This window comes from Equus przewalskii, chromosome 3 (assembly GCF_037783145.1).
Source record: "Equus przewalskii isolate Varuska chromosome 3, EquPr2, whole genome shotgun sequence".
Classification (NCBI taxonomy): Eukaryota; Metazoa; Chordata; class Mammalia; order Perissodactyla; family Equidae; genus Equus; species Equus przewalskii.
In genome coordinates, this window is record NC_091833.1 from 80,984,687 (window position 1) to 81,005,081 (window position 20,395).

Below are 20,395 nucleotides of genomic sequence, written 5' to 3' on the forward strand. Positions count from 1 at the left end.
GTTTTATCTTCCATATATGAGTGAAATCATATGGTATTTGGCTTTTTCCATCTGACTCATTTCATTTAGCATAATACTCTCAGGGTCTATCCATGTTGTCACAAATGGCAAAATTTCCTCTTTTTTATGGCTGAGTAGTATTCTACTGTGGTTGAGGTTTTTAAAAGATGCCACTGGCAGTTGTGTGGAGAGAGGGTTGAAGTGGGTAGAATATGTAGCAGAGAGAAAAAATGGGAGGTTATTGCAAGAGTCCTACAAATGTGCTGCTTTGGGGCATGGTCTGCACTGATTTTTGCAAACTATCGTTCATCTCAATTTAATTTTACCAATGTTATGGTCCAAAAAAATCTCATTAGAATACTTCTTACTTGTTCCTTCCCAGGCTTTTGAAAACTGGGTTTCACAGGCTCTTGTACTCATCCACATCTAAAACAAATTTGCTTTGTTTTAGCCACAAGCTTATGAAGAACAGCCTAAAGTGATCTTCTTAATTTTCTTAAATGATGAAAAGTCTATGGGTGGCCAGTTAATTTTTTATTTTTGCCATGCAAGGAAGAAGAAAGAAAAATTATAGTAGTGGAGGGTATAGGAAATATGGTAAACTATCCATTTTTTCTTGAACTCAAGAGAAGTACTCCTCTACAAAATGACTTTCCTTTTCAAAAATGCTAGATGAGGTAGAGATCATTGAATTTAAATATAGTTTTTCTCTTAGCAAATTTCTTAGAAGCTTGTGGCTTTTACAAGAATTTGGAATTATAAGAATCTTAACTTCCTAACTTGTAATGTTGTATTTTGAATATCATTTTAAAATGGAAAACCTCCAGATCCTTATTTCCTTACAACAAAAATTTAAGATTCTCTATGATTTTTTATAACCTGACTCCACCTTACTTATTTAAATCTCCAAGTTCCTTTAATAACTTTTGCCTTCTGGGGCAGATTCATCAAGAGAGGGTTCTAAAACTTGAGAATAGTTTTTCTTTAACATTGAGGCTGATGTTTTACTTAATTATTTACTTAATGTCTAAAGTTTTTTCTTTCTTTCTTTCTTTCTTTTTTTGGTGAGGAAGATTGCCCCTGAGCTAACATCTATTGTCAGTCTTCCTCTATTTTGTATGTGAGATGCTGCCACAGCATGACCTGATGAGAGGTGTGTAGGTCCACACTTGGGATCTGAACCTGCAACCCTCAGACTGCCAAAGCTGAGCACACGAACCCAATCACTATACCACTAGACCAGGCCCTAAAGCTTTTTGAAATGATAATCTAAAACCTTGTATTCAAAGTATAGTCTGTGGAGTAGCAGCATCAGCATCTCTTGGGAGTTTGTGTGAAATGCAAAATCTGGAATCTGGGGCCCCACTCCAGACCTGCTGAATTTTCAATCTAACAAGATCCCCAGATGATTTCTATCCTTTCTCCACTACTCAACTCACTGCAATCGGATCTTTCCCTCTTTTTCTTCTTTTCATGCTACTAAATCTGTTCTTACCAAGTCTGCCAATGTCTTTTTATCCAACATGCAACATTTGAAACTAATGTGTGATTGAACGAGACTTTAAAGTGAAGAACCTATTCTTTCTCTCTGTGTTTGTTTACACCAATTCAGAAGGAGCATGTTCCTTGTCAGTCAGTGCCTGCAATGCTTTCTTCCATTCAGGGGTGACACCCAGATAGGATCTTGCTCAGTCTTGATTACTCGTTTCTTCTCGAAATGCTCTTCTGCTTTGCCTGCATATTATCACTTCTGCTTTTCCTTCTATTTCTGGCTGCTCTTTCTCCAGCTCCTTAAGCTCACCTTTCTTTACCTATCCATTAAATGTTAGAGCGTCTGTCCTAAGCTCTCTTCTCACTTTACACCCATACTTCTCTTGGCAATGTCATCACTCCCATGACTTCCTTCATCATTCATACATTCGAAAAAGATTTATTGAGGCCTACACAGGCGCCAAGCATTCTGCTGGGTGCTTGAGAGGCAGACATGCATAAAATACCTTCAAACAAGAAAACAGACAATTCCACTTGAGAGTATATGTGATATAAGCAGTGTGTGCTCTAGGAACACAAAGATACAAATTTTGGGGAGTAGTCTGGCAAGGCATTCTGGAGGAAATATTTAGATTGTTCCAGATTTAGACATTTTCTCCTTAATGTTTCACATGCATTTTTTTTTCTATTTTTTTTTAAAGATTGGCACCTGAGCTAACAACCGTTGCCAATCTTCTTCTTCCTTTTTTTTTTTCTGCTTTATCTCTCCCCTCCTCCCCCCCGTATATAGTTGTATATCTTAGCTGCAGGTCCTTCTAGGTGTGGGATGTGGGACGCCACCTCAATGTGGCCTGACGAGCAGTGCCATGTCTGCGCCCAGGATCCGAACCCTGGGCGGCTGCAGGGGAGTGCGTGAACTTAACCACTCGGTCACGGAGCCGGCCCCCTCACATGCATTTTATACTCAATGCATTTACACCAATAACAATAACAAAAGTAAGTTCCTGCAGATTCTCTTTTTCATTCTCTATTTTCTGTTGTGTCAGTTGGAACAGTCTATGCTATACTGTGTAACAAAAATAATCCCCAAATACTAGTGGTTTAAAAACAACAAAGATCAATTTCTCACTCATACTATACGTCCTTTGCAAGATGGCACGGCAGCTGTGCTCACTGAGTCCTTCAGAGACTAAACTGATGGACCAGCCATCATCTTGAACCTTTGTGATTATGGTGCCAGAGAGAAAGAAAAAGAGCACTAGAGGCTCTTTTTTTAAAAAAAGTATGTAATACAGTATTGTTAACAATAATCACCATGCTTTACATTAGATCCCCAGAACTTATTCATCTTATACCTGGAGATTTGTACGCATTGACTGACATCAAAGATGTCAAGCGACAGAGAATGAGACCCAAGAATGTAACCCAAGCGTGTGTCCTGGTAGAATGGGAGAGAATTGAAAATATATGATGAATAGCACTGCCTACCACCCTGTCTCAGTTGGGAGTACCTTCATTTACCCAGTAATCCACATCAAAAACCTTGAAGGGACCTCTGACTCTTTCCCTTATATTCTCACAATTTTACCCCTGAGAGCTCCCTCAAAACCTTCCATTTGTCCTCACTGCTTTTGCCGTGGGTCAGGCCTTACTCTTTTTCCCCTTGGACTACTTCAATAGCCTTCTAACAGTCCTCTAGACTTGACCCCTTTCCAGCTGCCAGAGTGACCATTCTTACGTTCCACCCTGTGTAAGACCCTTCAGAAGTGCTCCATCACAACAAGATCAATTCCAAATCTTTAACAGGAAGTGCCCTTCCCAGTCTGGCTTCTACTCGCTTTCCAGCCCTTTCTCTGGCCAGTCTCCTGTGTGTTCGCTATGTTTAATTACTTGCTGCTAGGCTTTTGTGTATCTTCCCCCCTGTGTGCTGTCTAGAAAGTTCTCCATTCTCTGTTACCACACCTCCCTCTTCCCCACAAATATTTGCTCAACCTAAGAAAATCCCTAATCATCTTTTAAGATTCACATTGAAGATCGTTCTCCCCTAAGTAACTTTTCCTGACTTTCTCAAATGGAATGACAGCTACTTCTCTACTTTTTGTCACCAGATTGTCCTATGGATTTCATTCTCAAAGCACTTGTAGCATGGTTCCTATTTTTCGACTGCATGCCTGTCTCTCTCAACTAATCTGTAGACATGCGATGATAAGAACTGCTTACTAAATTTTGTGATCTCAGCAGAGAGTAGATACAAAGTTGCTGGCACATAGAAAATGCAAAGTAAATGTGTTACCACATGGTTCGAGATATAAAGACAAGGAATCAATTTTAAACTCACATCATAAGAAGATAGTTTTTTTACGTGCTTATGATGATTGATTTTTTTTAACCTGTATACCTTGTCCAAAGTGAGAAGTGGATGTGGGTGTGGGTGTATGTGTCATGTCCCAATTCAATTACTGGATAACTTCAGTAACTCTTGTAAGCTTCAGTTTCCTTCTCTCTGAAACTCCATACAGAAGAGTTAATAACAGCCCCTGTGTTCATAGGATTTTTGGAAGGCTAACTCAGTAGATGCCTTTAGTGAGGATACTTAACAAGACGCCTGTATTAGTTTCTTATCGCTGCTGTAACAAGTAATCACAAACTTGGTAGCTTAAAGCAGCACAAATATATTACCTCAGAGTTTTGGAGGTCAGAAGTCCAAAGTAGATCTCACTGGCTGAAAGTAAGGTGTTGGCAGTGCTGTATTCCTTCTGGAGACGCTAGGGGACAATCTGTTTCTTGCCTTTTCCAGCTTCTCAAGGCTTCTCGCATTCCTTGGCTTGTGGCCTCTTTCTATCTTCAAAATGAGCCCATTGAGTCTTTCTCACACTGCATGACTCTGATACACCCTCTCTCACCTCCCTCTTCTGCTTATAAGGACCCTGTTGCTACCTTGGCTCACTTGAATAATCAAAGATAATTCCCCCATCTCAAATTCCTTAATTTACTCACATTTGCAACATCCATTTTACCATGTAAGGTTTGTAAGGTGACATATTCACAGGTTCACAGTCACAGGTTCTGACTGGATGTGAACATTTTTGGGGGAGCATTATTTTGCCTACTTTGGTGTTCAACCCACTCATTGTAAGTGATCAGTAAAGCTTGGCTACTATTATTGGAATTATGGACTATTTCTCAAACATTGCTAAATCGAGCTGTGTGATAGAGCTGAAACACTTTTGAGCCATACAACCTTGATACAGTGTGGCCTGTTCTTATTAACGTAGCATGAAAGAGCCACCATTCTTTCATTCTAAAAGTGGATAAAGTGACTTACTTTTGAAAATTTCCTTAGCCGTTTTGATGGCTGAGTTGCACTTATAGTAAAAGAAAATTGGTATTTATTTAAAAGTACCTTAGTAGCCCCAAGGAAGACAATTTGATTTTCATTGCTATCAGTGTGTAGTAATGACTGACATTGAGAACTTACTGTATGCCAGAAACTGTTCCAAGTGTTTATGTACGTATTGACTAATTTGATCCTGATGGCCACCCCCATAAGGGAGGTACTTTTATTTTCCTTATTTTATGGATGTTGAGAGTTGCCTGAAGTTTCAGGGTTGGCAAGTACTAGAGATGGGATCTAAACTCAGGTGGTCAGGCTGCAGAACCTGCACTTTTTAAAAAATTTCTTTTTGAGGAGGAAGATTGGCCCTGAGCTAACATCTGTGCCAGTCTTCCTCTACTTTATATGTAGGACGCTGCCACAGATGGCTTGACAAGTGGTGTGTAGATCTCTGCCTGGGATCCCAACCTGCCAATCCTGGGCTACCAAAGTGAAGCACGCAAACTTAACCACTACACCATCAGGCCGGCCCCAGAACCTGCACTTTTAACTACAGCACTACAAAAATAGGAATGTGGAAAAAGATGGGGCAACACTGGAAGAATGAACACTCTACTTCAGACTAATAACTCTCAGCATTTTTATAGCTGGTCATGGTGTAGCTGGAGAGTATTTAGTCTTATTGAGTTCTAATTTTGTGCTTTTTAAAAAATGCATAACAGATGAACAACTGTGAGTTGAGAGTTGATCAGTTTCCAGAGATGCCTGAAAACAAATTGTTTAGTGAATTCAGGCTTTTAAAGACACATCCTTTAGGTTTGTTCCCGCTCTCTGTCAATCTGTCTGTCTATCTCTCAAAAATATACTTTAGGGACTTTAGCTCCAGCAGCTATCATATATCATTTATTGTCTTTATCTCTATTCTGCCAACTTGCTTTGATATGTAGAGTTTAAGAGCAGGAAGCTGCCTTTTTTCTAGGAAATTGTTGCATGAGTCAGAGTTTCCTAAGAAAGTCAGTGTTTCAAAGGACTTCTTAGAGCCAACAGATGTTATTAACACTTTCACCACCGTGCTTAGGTGAAAAAGATAAAGGAAAGAGTGTTAATAAGGCTAACCATTACAAATGAAATGTTAAGAACAACTGTTGGAATGTATTATACAAGGATCCTCTTTTGAGTGAATTACTCAGGGCTATCACTGTGAGGAATTGGCATTTGCTAAAAGTCTGTTGACAGAGCCAGATGCTCACTCACAGAGTTAGCATGATAAATAAATCAACTTTCTGCTCCTTATATACTCATTCCAGCCACATTAGTGGAAATAACATGTTATATGAAAAGTCTCTTTATGCCAAAATAAAGAAAGAAGAGACCAACTAACAAATGGGTGAAAATAAAATTATATCCAATTGATTAGATTATATCTAACCGATATTAGTAAACTTTTCTGTATGAATGAAGTATGTATTATATAGTAATCAAATCTATCACATACATTTATTTTGATCTAGGATAAATTCTAAATCATTTTAAAACTCAAAACCAATGAAATGAAGTCTTTTATTTCACCTTCTGCATTTGATATTTACTCATAATCACACAGACAGTTTGGAGAGGGTGTTACCTGTACCACATGGTCACGATTTAGCTTTTACGCTCCCCTGTTTTATTTAGAATCCTTTGGCAGATGAAACTGTTGACCTTAGCTAGAAAACAGCTGCTTTTCTATTTTGATTTGTAGTTAATATTTTCCAAGTGTCAAGCACATGTAGAGAAATTTTTTCCATAGACTGATATTAAACATTTTATTTATATTTCTTTTATTTTTAATGGTCCATGGCTGTTTGGAAATCTGAGAGCCAATTACAGCATTCACTGTAAGTGCTTTTAGAAAAAAGATCTCCCTTGAGTATTTCTATAATGGATCAATATCACACTCATTTATTTTAGTGACATACTCAACTTCAGGGCTGTATTTTGGAAACAGTCGGTTGTCTATTCTGACTGAGTTAAAAATACACCATCTCTTTCGAAGTTTTTAAAAGTTTTTGCCTAAAGCTAAAGCTAGCTGATTCCCAATAATCTTAGGTTTGACTATTTTGTCAATGAATGAATACCTTGAAAGTGACCAGTTGATAATATTAGTTGAATGACTATTTCTTATTTCCTATAATTATATTTTATAGCTTCTAGTCAAACATGAAAACAATGTAGTTTCTTCTTTTAGTTTTGCTGGAATTAGAGTTTTACTTTATTTTGGTTTCTATGAAATAAGTCTAGGTAAATTTATGAGCCCTGTTATTTCTATTTTTCCGTTATGCATAGTTTACTGAAATTCAGTGCAAAATGTGGAGAAATATAAGACTGAAGCTAAGCAGACACTATTGTGTCCTTTGGTGGCAGATAGAGAGATGCAGAGAGTGTATGTTATGTCCTGAGTACTGAGTAGCATAAAGTGATGGGTGAAATTGAGAAACAGAAAGCGGGGAGGAAACACTGTAAGATTCACCACATTTTATTTATTTCTGGTGAGTCTCAGGCGCGGTGGAATTGCCCTAAATTCTTTGGACACACAGAACCTAGACGGGAGACTCAGTTTCTATCAGCTCTTGAGAAAGCAATAGTTTCTTCACAGGGTTATGTGATTTGTGGTAGAGGAGACACTCTCCTGGCTGTCCCAGTGAAGTGGGTCGTTGTGCTCGCCATCATCCTTTTCTTTGTGTTTGCCTGGATAGAATAAGACTTTGGAAAGTAGCTCTAGAGTTTTCTTAATAAGTTTTTTAAAATAAATGCTTTTAGTAGTGTTTTAAAATATATATTTTTTTGTCTTTAGGAACATTAAAAAAGGCCTATTTTAAATCAAATGGGAGTGAACCTTTGGTCACTGATGGTGAAGTCCAAGTGTCTGATGTTATTCTTACAAACACAGTTTATAACGAGAGCCCTGTGACATCCACTGCACATCCCAGCCAACACATTCCAGCCTGGACCACGGATGCTTCTTTCCCAGAGGACCACAACCACAGGAACACAAGTAAGTCTGAAGGTGCTGAATGCGAGCGTCCTTTGATGTCTGTGGAACCCAGAGGTAGATTTTTAAGTGTGGCAACCGATGCTCTTAATTCACAATCTTATTGGTCACTCAGGCAAAGCTCCACTCTGCTATCTGACCAGTCTAGCTGAGTGCCCTGTTCCTAAATATGAAATGGCGTCGGCTCAGCTGTTCAGATAGGGACACAAGTAAGTAATGAAAATGTGTCAATGTCATTTAACATTTCTGAGGCATGAAAATTTAGGCTGCTTGCCCCAATCTAGCGGGGTTGATTTTGTGGTGGTTCACCTCTGAAAGTGTGCTTCTGTTTTGAAGTTTTAAGTTACTTATTTTGAGATGGTTAAACTAATAAGTAAGTTACTTATTCTGTCACTAGGGGTGGGAGGGCTCCCAGTTCTACAATAGAATGCCAAGTGATTTAACAGGAGCTGTCCTCCCGGGTGCTTTGGAAGTATCCATGTGTTCTTTTCTCCTTACTTCCCTCTTCTCCCTCGTTTATTTGGTGTACAATTTATTTTACGTGTTGGTGGCTGACAATAAGCACACCGTGAGGAAAGTGGCATGTGTGAAACTTCTGCACGAGGACAAATGGAACGATTTGTCAGTTATTCCAAAAAAAGAGCTGGGAGAGAGCAAGAAGACAGAAAATGTGGAGATGGGGCCAGTTAGATGGTGGCAGACAATATGCTCTGGCATGTGACTCCATCCCTCGATACTCCTCAGGTTTTTAGTCAAGTTGTTAAACTTCCAGAGTGCTGGTGGGGGTGGATTTGTGTGGAAAGTGACAAAGAGCTTCCGCTCTGATCCAGTTAGCACTGATGAAATGTGATCAGAGCAGTCACTGTAAGACCTTTCTCTGCAGTTGTCGATTTTTATTTTCTACTTCCTAAAACAAGCTTATGTGATTGAAATTATACAAAGCCCATCCATCCATGATCATTTTCTTATTTGTTCCTCCCTCTTTCATGAAAACCCACAAAGGGAAATCACATCGTAGGTCTAAGACAGAGTATTTATTTTCATTCTGGGCCAGGAAGGGAAGGATTAAGCTGATTCTTAGCTATCACAGTACACGTTTGCCAGTGTCTGAAGAAAAGCAGGATTATTCTATTTCTCTAGCCCCAAAGAGACAGATTGTTTGGATTCCATTGTTTCACACAGTACCTATAGGTATTAACTGTTTCTTAAGGCTTGGTGTTCACCAGTGATTCATACGGATTCATGTTCATTACGTGACAGTAATACTGCAAACCTGAATTACGCCAAGTAAAATTAATTTTCCTCATGAGTTTAATTTTGAGGTTTTTAATATTTTAGTCATATCTTAAGCACTTCATTATTCTTAAGGGCAATGTTTTTCATCAGAAGTGCATAAGTAATTTAAGCAAAAATTCAGTTCAGTTGATGTGGCTGCCGTTACAGCAGTTGTTATTTTCTTTTACTAAGTGGATTTGTCTCTATTTTGAAAGTTCTGTCATTTAAGATTCAAGTAGAGGTGACAAACACATACCCTGAAGAGTAAAGAAACATATGGTACTTGTTGCCCATTTTGGAAGTTTGATGGAAATCTGTTTGACTCATTTTTTCTTCCTATGGTTGGAACATTGCTTGAGAATATGAATGTAATTTGACAAGGAAAGGAAATCCAGGTGAAATTAGAATGATTAAATGAAGAAAAGTCAAAACCTTTGAATGTGTGTCATTCTATGTTGTTAATGTACTTGACAGTTAGCACTGAGCTTTACCATCTGACCACACAGATCTGCAGGAGATGGTCTATATTAACTAAAATTATTTGTTGAAGGGATTTGATAGTTGTTCATACATTTCAGTAATATTACTAGCCTGTCATTATAGAGCTTTTGGTAGTTTTCAGGGCATAATTTGAATATTTTCTCTGCGGTCCTTATAATATACTGATGAGGTATGCAGGACAGGTAATATACACCATTTTTCAAGGTATGAAATTGAGGCTTAGAGAAATTAAGTTGACATATCCAATACCATTTGTCTAGTAATCAGTAGACATGGAATAGAGATTCAGATCTTGCGACTCCTAGATACTCTTTCAAGTATTTCACCTTCCTCATTTAATTTTATTGTTCTTTTTGCAGTAGCAGGAGCATTACTGAGCAAATTTCAAGCTCCAGGACAGTAAGGAGAGAAGTCTATTTTGTTTACTGCTGTATAGCCAGGGCTCAATAAAATATTTGTTGAATGAATAAATAAATGAACTATGGTCATTTCAAAAATTTAATGTCTCATTACTTTTGGTTGGTGATGCCTAATCATACTTCTGCACTTGATATTTGTGTAATCAATTTTACTTAAAGTATCATTGAATGTCTTGTATCTGTACCAACACCTGGCAGAGAATTTGTTTTTATCTCTCTTTTTTATTATTCTCTAGTTAAAATGTCATTTTAAATTCCTGGCATGTGTAAAAGCTATTTAAGTCCACTGCAGTCCAAAAATAAAGTGGCCAGACGTTCTGTCCTACCCAAATATCCTGGGTAGGAAACCAAAGGGAGAACTCCTGGCAAAAGGTACCGGGAAATCGCCTTCCTTTAAGACCTTTCCTCCTAGGGGTCCTTAAGATCATGCTAAAGCGTAGAATACTGCAGTTTGGAACAAATTCCTCCATATTACACTCTGTGGCAGAGCTGGGCTCTGTAAATGTGGAATAGGCTTTATGTGACATCTGTTACTTCTGGAGTTTCATTAGTTGTGTTCTGAAAACTAATTGTAATATGGAAAGGGAAAAGATCCATAGTTAGCTTTCATGCTATATTTCAGCAAGGGATTTTTCTAGGTTGCATTCTGCATTTGGGTTTTTATTTTCACGTTTTCTCTTCATATATTTTATGTGTTCAAACATAAATTAAATTTTAAGGAAAGGGAAAAACTCTTTGACCAACCAAGAGCATTTGAGTTAAAAATAATATAGCACACAATAAAATAACCTAGAAACTCTGATCAGGAATTAAAATGACAACAGAGTAGATTAATTTGCTGAAAGCTTAAAGTGTTTTGTTCTCTCATTATGCTCTTTGGTAACCAGCTCCTAAATATTCTATGTCAGATGAAAATGCATCAGACCTCACTTTTACTTAAAAAACCCCCACTTTTTGAGATATAATCTACATACCATAAAATTCACCCTCTAATATGTACAATTCAGTATTTTTAATATATATTCACAGAGTTGTGTAACCATTACCACTAACTAATTTTAGAACATTTTCATCCCTGCAAAAAGAAATGTTGTATCCATTATTCCTCATTTCCTCTTTTCCTCAGCCTGTGTCTAAAACTAATGTATTTTCTGTCTTTGTGGATTTGTCTGTTCTGAACACTTCATATAAAGGACATCAAACAATGAATATACGGCTTCTGTGACTGGCTTCTCATATCTTTCTTGGATATGGGCACAGCCCTGGCCTTCTAGATCCCATGGAATATGTCAGAGCCTGTCAAAGGCCCCTTTGAACATCTCTTTCTCCAGTTTTTCCTTTTAAGTGTTTTGGTCAGCCTCTCATTTCCAACAGGTATTCTTGCCTTGGGTAGCTGTGATGTTAAACAACTGCCACAGGTTGTTTTTGACAAGTTTCCTGGAATAGAACTGTTTGCATAGAGAAAGTGCTGAGTCAAGTCAAATAAAGACAAACTGTGAGAATGGATCCCTTCCAGGAGCTTCCAGATAGGTTGAATGGTGACAATTCTCTGGGGATGCCTTTTGGGGGAGCTTCAAACCGTTTCTTCCCCCTCTATCATCTCCTAGGTGTCTAGTTTTCATAGCTACCATGGTTGCAAGGCCATTGGTTTTCAGGGCCACAACAGAAGTAGGGAGAGGGTGTTAGGAAGAGGACAAGTTAAAATGCTGCAAAGGCATAGTTCTCCTTGTGATTCAGTCATTTTTTCTTGAATAAATGTTCCTCTGATGCAAGCCTTTGGTTAAATTCCTAAGTTCTGAAAAATTTGATTCTGATAATTTTTTTCCAGTGTTTTTACTACTTTTATGGAGGAACATATTTTTGGAGGATCTTACTGTGCCATTTGGAAGTGCTTCCTACCTCTCAATCACTTGTACCTTCCTTATTTACTCTAATGTTTCTTTTTCATTTCCTCCAACATTGGGAGTTGATTTTTCTTCCTTTTATAATACATAAATATTATTATATTGTATATATTATTTTAAAATAGAAGTCTTCTTTTTTTTTCATAAATCACTTTATCCTTTCTCCTTCCTTTTGCATCATATTACCCTATTCCTGTCCACAGTTAACCCATGTTAACAACCTAGAGTGTGTAATTTTATAGTTTTCTTCATGCCATACAATCATATATAAACATGTATACACATGTATGCACACAGAATAACATACATATAGAGGTATTTTTGTCGTTGTTTGTTTTTCAAAAAATGGAATCACGTTTATTACATATATTTTTCAACATAATGTTTTTCTCCTTCATGAATACTTCATGTAAATATCTCTAATTCATTGTTACAATGACTGAATAATATTCCATGTTGTCATTATACCATCATTTATTTCAGCCATTCTCCTAATAATGTGCATTCACCTTATATTTCATTTTTTTCCTCAGTGAACTATACAGAGTCTCTCTTCTGAAAGTAAAATGACTTGGATCATGACAGTGAAGCTGTCTAAAAAGCAGTGATTTCTTAGCACTGATAACTCTGTACCAAAATGCCCTAAACGCATACTTAAAATTTGCTGAGTGTAGAAAGCTAATACACCAGTCCGAAACCCTAAGGTTCTTCTTTCTTCATAGCTCTGTGTTTTTAACATGGTATTTCTATTAGTTTGAAAGTGAACTCTGCATCCCACAACTAGAAGGACCTGCAACTAAGATATACAACTGTGTACGGGGTGGGGGTGGGGTTGGGGAAATAAAGCAGAAAAAAAAAAAAGATTGGCAGCAGTGGTTAGCCCAGGTGCCAATCTTTAAAAAAAAAAAAGAAAGTGAACTCTGCAAGAACATGAAGCTAAGAGGATCAGAGCAAGTCTTGTAGTTTTACCCGGATTACTATTCATCAGGAAACTATCCAAGGGGGTATTTTGGAAGAGGGGTCTAATTAGACATCTGAAATCAGGTAAAGGCTCTTCTCCTTTTTTCTTGACATTTTTTAATCCTGTTGGGAATGGAACCCTGGATGTCTTCATTATATTCTTCAAAAGTCATTTCTACTGCCCTCAGGGTCGTGTACCCACTTCTGTAGATTATTGACTATAGATTATTATGTGTTTTGGAGTGGGAGTCTGTCTTTCTATGTGTAAGTGTGGATGGGCAAATGGCTTAGACGTGCATGAGAGTTGTATCCTTGTCATTCCTATTGTGCTATTAGATAGTATTTCTCCATGTGCAGTCTGAGGGGCCTCAGATGTGTTCTGGGGAATCCAAGAATTCTCTATAAGAATTTCTTAGGGGCTGGCCCAGTGGTGCAGTGGTTAAGTTCGCACGTTCTGTTTCTCTGCGGCCCGGGGTTCACTGGGTCAGATCCTGGTTGTGGACATGGCACTGCTTAGCAAAAGCCATGCTGTGGTAGGTGTCCCATGTATTAAGTAGAGGAAGATGGGCACAGGTGTTAGCTCAGGGCCAGTCTTCCTCAGCAAAAAGAGGAGGATTGGCAGTAGTTAGCTCAGGGCTAATCTTCCTCAAAAAAAAAAAAAAATTTATTAAACGTATGCTTTCATTTCAATGATAATAATAAATAATTAATAACCTGGATAACCATCTTACAACAAGCACTGATTTGCAATTTTGGTGCCCGTGTTTGAATTTCTATTTGTGATTATGTTACTGCTAAGCTATATTGCTTAGACTGTTAAAAAATGATTAAAGAAGACGATTTAGGTGATACATGTAAACTTCAACACTTCATGACATGGGCAGTCTCCTTTTGAAGACCTGCAAAGTGGGGCAGCAGGCAGAAGCTTTTATAGGATAAAGAATAAAGAACAGAAAGAGAAAAATGGAAAATATCTGATTGACTGGGATCACATAGTCAGCCTTGTTTGGAGTGAGAAGGAACAAGGAAATACATATAGAGCCTAGAGTTGGCTTGGCGTTTGGGAATTGGTGGACTGGATATTTGCACTGCATTTCTGGTCAATCGGAGCATTTACAGCAACATGCACATTATCTAAGATTCAGTTTACTGACATGACATCTTAGGAAGGAGCAGGTCCATCTTGGGCCTAGAGTTATTTCAGCAGACATTTGCCAGCCATCAAGAAAGGAACAGAGGCCAACTTGATAGATATTCTTCTCAATCCCGGAACAAAGTATGTACTGGCATATGATACAAAGGATGTCTCTGTGGCAGTTCAAATAGAGAAAAATGGTGACTGACACACTCAGCTGGACACATGGTGATAATATAAGCTTCCCAGATGCAGAAGAACTTGTACCTCATGGTGTTTTATCAGAACAATGTCAATATTAATTCATTAATATAATTAATTTAAATTTTATTAGCTTTGTAGTTTTGTTTGTATTTAATTTATACATATTAATTTTATAGTCATGTTAAATCTATAGACACAAGGGGATTTATATCTGATTTTATGGATCCCTCCATAACTTTCTTCCTGTGAAAAAACCTGTACAATTCTTCAGCTTGAGGAATACTGCGTTAGGGTACGTGAGTTCTAGCCATTTGTGTCACATCCACAGAAAATGCAGCAATGCTCTGTACAGAGCTCCTTAACTTTTTTTGTGCCGAGGATTCCTTTGGCAATCTGATGAAGCCTATAGATGCTTTCTCAGAAGAAGGTTTTGGTGCTTAACATAAATTAATCAGAATCGCAAAAGAAAGCAATTATATTAAAATCAGATCAAAATATTAGAAACATAAATTCATGAGGTAGTAATACATGTACTATTTATTACAGTAAATAATGATATCTAGCACTAGGTCAGTAACTGTAACTTTATAACAGAGATGAGCATAAATAATATTTTGAAATGTCTACAATAACTCTATGTTTATATGAAAATAGCTATGATTTCTAAATTTTTTCTACATTTGTTGCCTATATTGATAATTTAATTATGCTAAATTTCAGTTGGAGGTTAATGGAAATAGAGATGCAATTTTTCTCTCATTCAAGTTCATAAACAGCCTAAATTCTGTGTATGGGCTCACGGGTCTTTGGATTATGATTAAGAACACCTACTCTAGAGGAAAAGAATATTTTGGGGGGAGAGTCTGAGGCCTGCCTAAGCCTCATTAGGAATTTGCCACTCCAAAATTTACTGTAGTCATGTCCCTGGACACCACCCCTCATATGCTCTGCTGGACACCAGTGAGGGACTCCAACGTGCAAGTCCAGTCGGTTGCTTTCTCCTATATGTTAAATCATATTCTTCAGGCTTAAAGAACAGTTATGAGATTTAGACATGGGCTTCTGGCTAACATCAGCATCTAAGCAAGAACAAGAGAAGCATTTAAATAATTGTTGCATGCTTGTCTGGTTAGCATGGTGGCATTCTAGTAAAGACCTGCACAATTCTTGGGAGAGAGGGAAAGGAAACTTGAAGGTTGGAATGGACTCTCTTTCTCTTTTCTCCCACTCTCCTTTCCTTCCTCCTCATTCCATCTTTAGATGACTCTGTCCCTGGGATGTATTGGGTTCCTCCCAGAGAGAGCAGACTCAATCATTTGCAGAGCTGGGTTTTTGAAAGGGATAATGGAACAGTGCCTATTTCACTTTTCTTTGGCTACCGTCCCATTCCTCCCTTCTCAGAGATTTCTGGGTATGACTTCCTGACCCTCTCTCTGAAATGAATCCTGCCACAGCCCACAGGCGACGTGTGCTCCCAAAGGTAATGTGCCCATAACACAGTAATAGAGCAAATACAGTCAGAGATAAATCATCATGCCAACAAGGCTCATGGCTCAAAATTTTCCTCTCTAGATTCATTATCACAGTTTCCTCTTCAGGAAGAACAGCCCAGTACTACTGATCCACGTGGAGGAAAAAAGAGTAGCATGCTGATAACAGCATTGCAGAAACAGTGCTGATCAAATTCAAGGACAAAAATGATCTTTTAAAAGCCAGAGTCTCAGATAAAAGTTAAAAAAAACCACCAAACTGTTACTTACTTTACTCTCTGGTTCTGAAAGAAAATTGGCACTGTATATACTCTTTTGCCTGAATCATTCAATTTGCTGTCTGTCTCAGGTTTTTGGTCTTTGTACAATTTTATGTTGAGAGCAAAAATCCCACCAGTGGGATCTGTTTGCTGTTACTCGTGCCTTTGGAGAATATGCCTTTTCCCTTACTTGTAGTTGAAATGAGTATGCTAATGAGTTTTCCAAGCCAAAAGCTTTGCATCAATTCACGTTTAATGCAAACCATTCCTTGTCCCTTAGTGTTAACATATTTTATTTTTTCATTTTGCTGCTCTGCATCACTAACCTAATATTCACGTGTGGTGTTTGAATTGATGAGACTTACGTACTTGTTTATAACTATGTTAATTAGTGTAAATTCATTCTGATGAATGAAGTCATCATTCTGATGCCTATGTAATCTTCCAAGCTTTATGAGACATCTCAGTCCCTGAGAGTCTAGATTCCTATTCTGGGAAGCACCATTCGTTCATCAGCAGCTATTTATTGGGTGCCAAGCTCTGGCCTTTGGCTATGACCAGTATAAAGATGGATCAGATAGAAATCCTGTTCCCCAAGTAGCCAATTGTCTAGTAACTGCCTTAAGACATGAGCATATTATTTACAGCTTAAGAAATTCTATAAGAGAGGTTCAGAGATGGAAGAAAACAAGATCCATTTCAATTCTTATTTCTTTAAAAGACAAGACTGCTAATTCATACCATTTTAATGCTATAATAAATACATCATTTTTCCAAACATTGTAAAGTTTTATTTACAATTATAAAAGTAAATTTTAGTTTAAAGGTCTGTCCTGGAGTTTCCATTTTTAATCAGATTATACTGTTTTATTCTTAAATTTAAAAACTTATTTATAGTATAATTGTCTTAGATAAATTGAACAGTGCCTTTGGGTTTCAATTTTATCTATAGAATATGGGAGGGCCAATTTTGCTTTTATAGATATTAACAAGAATTTTACCACTTCAAGAAGTGCGAAGTCTAGAATTCTACAATTCTCTCCTTGGAATTACTTTCTAATTCTCCCATTGTTCATTAAGTAATCAAGCTCAGAGAGTTTGTTTCTGCTTTCGTTATATGTTTGTAAATATGCACTGGACAAAGGCCTTTAGGATATGCATTTCAGGAGACTGATTTGTGATGACCTGATGGCTGTTAAGCCACAGTGACTATGCTATCATATTATGTGTCCTTTAAAGTCAACAAAAAAATTTAAAAATAAATAATATGGGAGGGTTGCCATGGGGAAGAAATGAAGACCTTAAATCAAAAGTCTTTGCTTGTTCTAGAGGTTGAGGATTGGCCAGGTGGCCACATTACAGCTAATCATGAGAGTCAGTGAAGAGGTAACGTGTAGGAACACACCAAGTACTGTCCATGTTCACATAGGGACCCATCACCTTTCCTTCTTTCCTGTTTCTCCCTTTTGGAATGGGAATGTCTATCCTATGCCTGTCTTACCATTGTATTTTGGAATCACATAACTTGTCTAGTTCATAGGTTCACAGCTGGAGAGGAATTTTGCCCTCAGGGAGAATCATACCTTGTGTCTTACCCATATCTAATTTAGATGATATTTAGATGAGACTTTGGACTTTAGAGTTGATGCTGGAATGACTTAAGACTTTTGGGGTGTTGTGATAGAATGGATATATTCTGCATGTGAGAAGGACATGAATTTTGGGGGACGAGGGGTAGAATGTTAAGTGGTTAAGTTCTCGAGTTCTGTTTTGGTGGCCTGGGGCTCACCGGTTTGGATCCTGGGTGTGGACCTACACAGTTTCAGCCTAAGTTCTTGAAGAATTCTTCTATTAAGCTTACTGACATGAACAGTTATATCTTGATGTCCATCATTCTGATGTCATAATGAAGTATGGTTGCCCTTTGCATATGCAGACTCATTTATTCCTTCATTTCAGGAAAATCTTTTTTCCTTATAGCATCTTTCAGTACTTTTCTACTTTTTGGGTTCTCAGTTCAGAAGCATGTATTTTGTTGACTTGTTCTCTTCCTTATAATATGTGCATCTTTTTTTTCTAAAGATTGGCACCTGAGCTAACAACAGTGGCCAATCTTCTTTTTTTTTTTTTTCTGCTTTATCTCCCCAAATCCCCCCGGCACATAGTTGTATATCTTAGTTGCAGGTCCTTCTAGTTGTGGCATATGGGATACCACCTCAAGGTGGCCTGACGAGCAGTGCCATGTCCGCGCCCAGGATCTGAACCAGCGAAACATGGGCTGCTGCAGCGGAGCGCGCAAACTTAACCACTTGGCCACGGGGCCGGCCTCCCATATGTGCATCTTTTTTTTTTTTTTTTTTTTTTTAAAGATTTTATTATTTCCTTTTTCTCCCCAAAGCCCCCCGGTACATAGTTGTATATTCTTCGTTGTGGGTTCTTCTAGTTGTGGCATGTGGGACGCTGCCTCAGCGTGGTCTGATGAGCAGTGCCATGTCCGCGCCCAGGATTCGAACCAACGAAACACTGGGCCGCCTGCAGCGGAGTGCGCGAACTTAACCACTCGGCCACGGGGCCAGCCCCCATATGTACATCTTTTTAAACGTGCTCATAATGGTTACCCTAAGCCTCTTCAATTCTTAATTTATTTTTAAATACTTTTAGTGTTAAGTTAATATTTTTAGTGGTATAGTCTTAATTTTCTTTTAGTATATTTTTTTCTTTTGTCTTTGAGTTCTTGTTTTTTAAACTCATTTTTTTTCTTATGATATGGGATTTATAAAGATTTTGTTTTTTTCTGTTTCTGGGCTGTATTTTCTTTCTTATGGGTTTTTAATCAGTCTTTTATTCTTCTTCACCCTCTGTCTCTTAATCCATCATATGATGGGTAAAGGTGCAACCATTGAAAATAATGCTGTGGAAGAATACTTACTGATATGTAGAAATATTAGTGAGTGAATAAGCAGGCTACTAAATAATATGTACACTGTATATGTACAATGAATTGTAATGCTAAATATATTCATGTTATGTTAAGTAATATACAGTGTATCTTTTGGAAGAAAAAAAGACCAGCAAAATAATGAATCAAATTTATTGTGTGCCAAGTATTGCGCTATATACCTTAGATGAAAACTCTATTAAGTAGATACTATTAATATCCCCATGTTACAGTAAAAAAAATGATGTTCAGAGAGTTTAAGTATGATCGATGAAGTTAGTGAGTAAGGAATCTGGAAGTTGTGTCGAGGTCATTTGACTTCAATAATGACATATATCCAAATGCTTACAATGATCACCTCTGAGTCATAGTCCTATAGGTAACTTTTATATTTTTCTTTGCGTATTCTGTATTTCCCACATCTTTTATCTTTCACAAGTACTTTGTATAGTTTTGTAATAAAATAAATATTAAAAATTCTAAACAATAAAATGTACAGATTTAATAATGATATCACCATTGTAATTGTTTTTAAAAAAATTCCCGCTTCTGCTTACCTCATTTTACTGCTAAATTACATAGATAATTTTGCACATTTTATGGTAGTAGGGACTTAATTCAAATCTACATAGGATATGGAAATATAGACAACAAATATATGGTTTAAAGTTCTGAAATTAGAATAATTCAATAATATGATTTAATTTAACATATATCATATTCTCTGTTTCTTTGTGCATCCAAGGTATAGTGTTTTCTTTTTTTTAAAACTTCAAAATTTGAGGGATGCTTTATAAGTCTTTGTTTTTGAGCAAGCAAGGCAGTAAGCCCTAGGTTTAAAGAGATAAATAAGTAGCCAGTGCAACTCAACTTCCAAAATTTTGAGGCAATTTAAAGAAGCCTTTATTTATTAATTTTTTTTTTTGAGGAAGATTAGCACTGAGCTAACTATTGCCAATCCTCCTCTTTTTGCTGAGAAAGACTGGCCCTGAGCTAACATCCATGTCCATCTTCCTCTACTTTATATGTGGGACACCTGCCACAGCATGGCTTTTGCCAAGTGGTGCCATGTTTGCACCCAGGATCTGAACCGGCGAACACTGGGCCGCTGAGAAGCAGAACGTGCGAACTTAACTGCTGTGCCACCAGGCCGGCCCCTAAAGAAGCCTTTAAACAGAGGTGGCTCTTGCACTCTTTTTCAATATTATGAAAGATTTCAAGTACACATAATATAATAATCACTGTTACTTCTTGAGTCTGTTTCTTCCTTCTGGGTTAAATTCTCTCCTGAATTAAATATTCCTTGGGAGTTCCTTCAGCAGAAACTATTTCAATTTTTGTTTTTCTAAAAATATGTTTATTTTCCCCTCAATATGGCATGATTGTTTATCTAGGTATAGAATTATAGGTTGATAGGTTTTTTCTCTTAATTTAAAAATTTTATTTCACATTT

General features: G+C 37.4%; 1 protein-coding gene across 8 annotated transcripts in view; it reads left to right on the plus strand.

The window, feature by feature from the left end:
* Nucleotides 1-20,395, plus strand: part of CORIN (corin, serine peptidase) — a 211,759-nt gene that overhangs the window by 36,217 nt on the left and 155,147 nt on the right. For all 8 annotated transcript variants that reach the window (XM_070615025.1, XM_070615028.1, XM_070615023.1 and 5 more), the window contains exon 3: nucleotides 7,659-7,859. In XM_070615025.1, coding sequence (XP_070471126.1) covers nucleotides 7,659-7,859 — 201 coding nt within the window. The remainder of the gene's footprint in view (nucleotides 1-7,658; nucleotides 7,860-20,395) is intronic.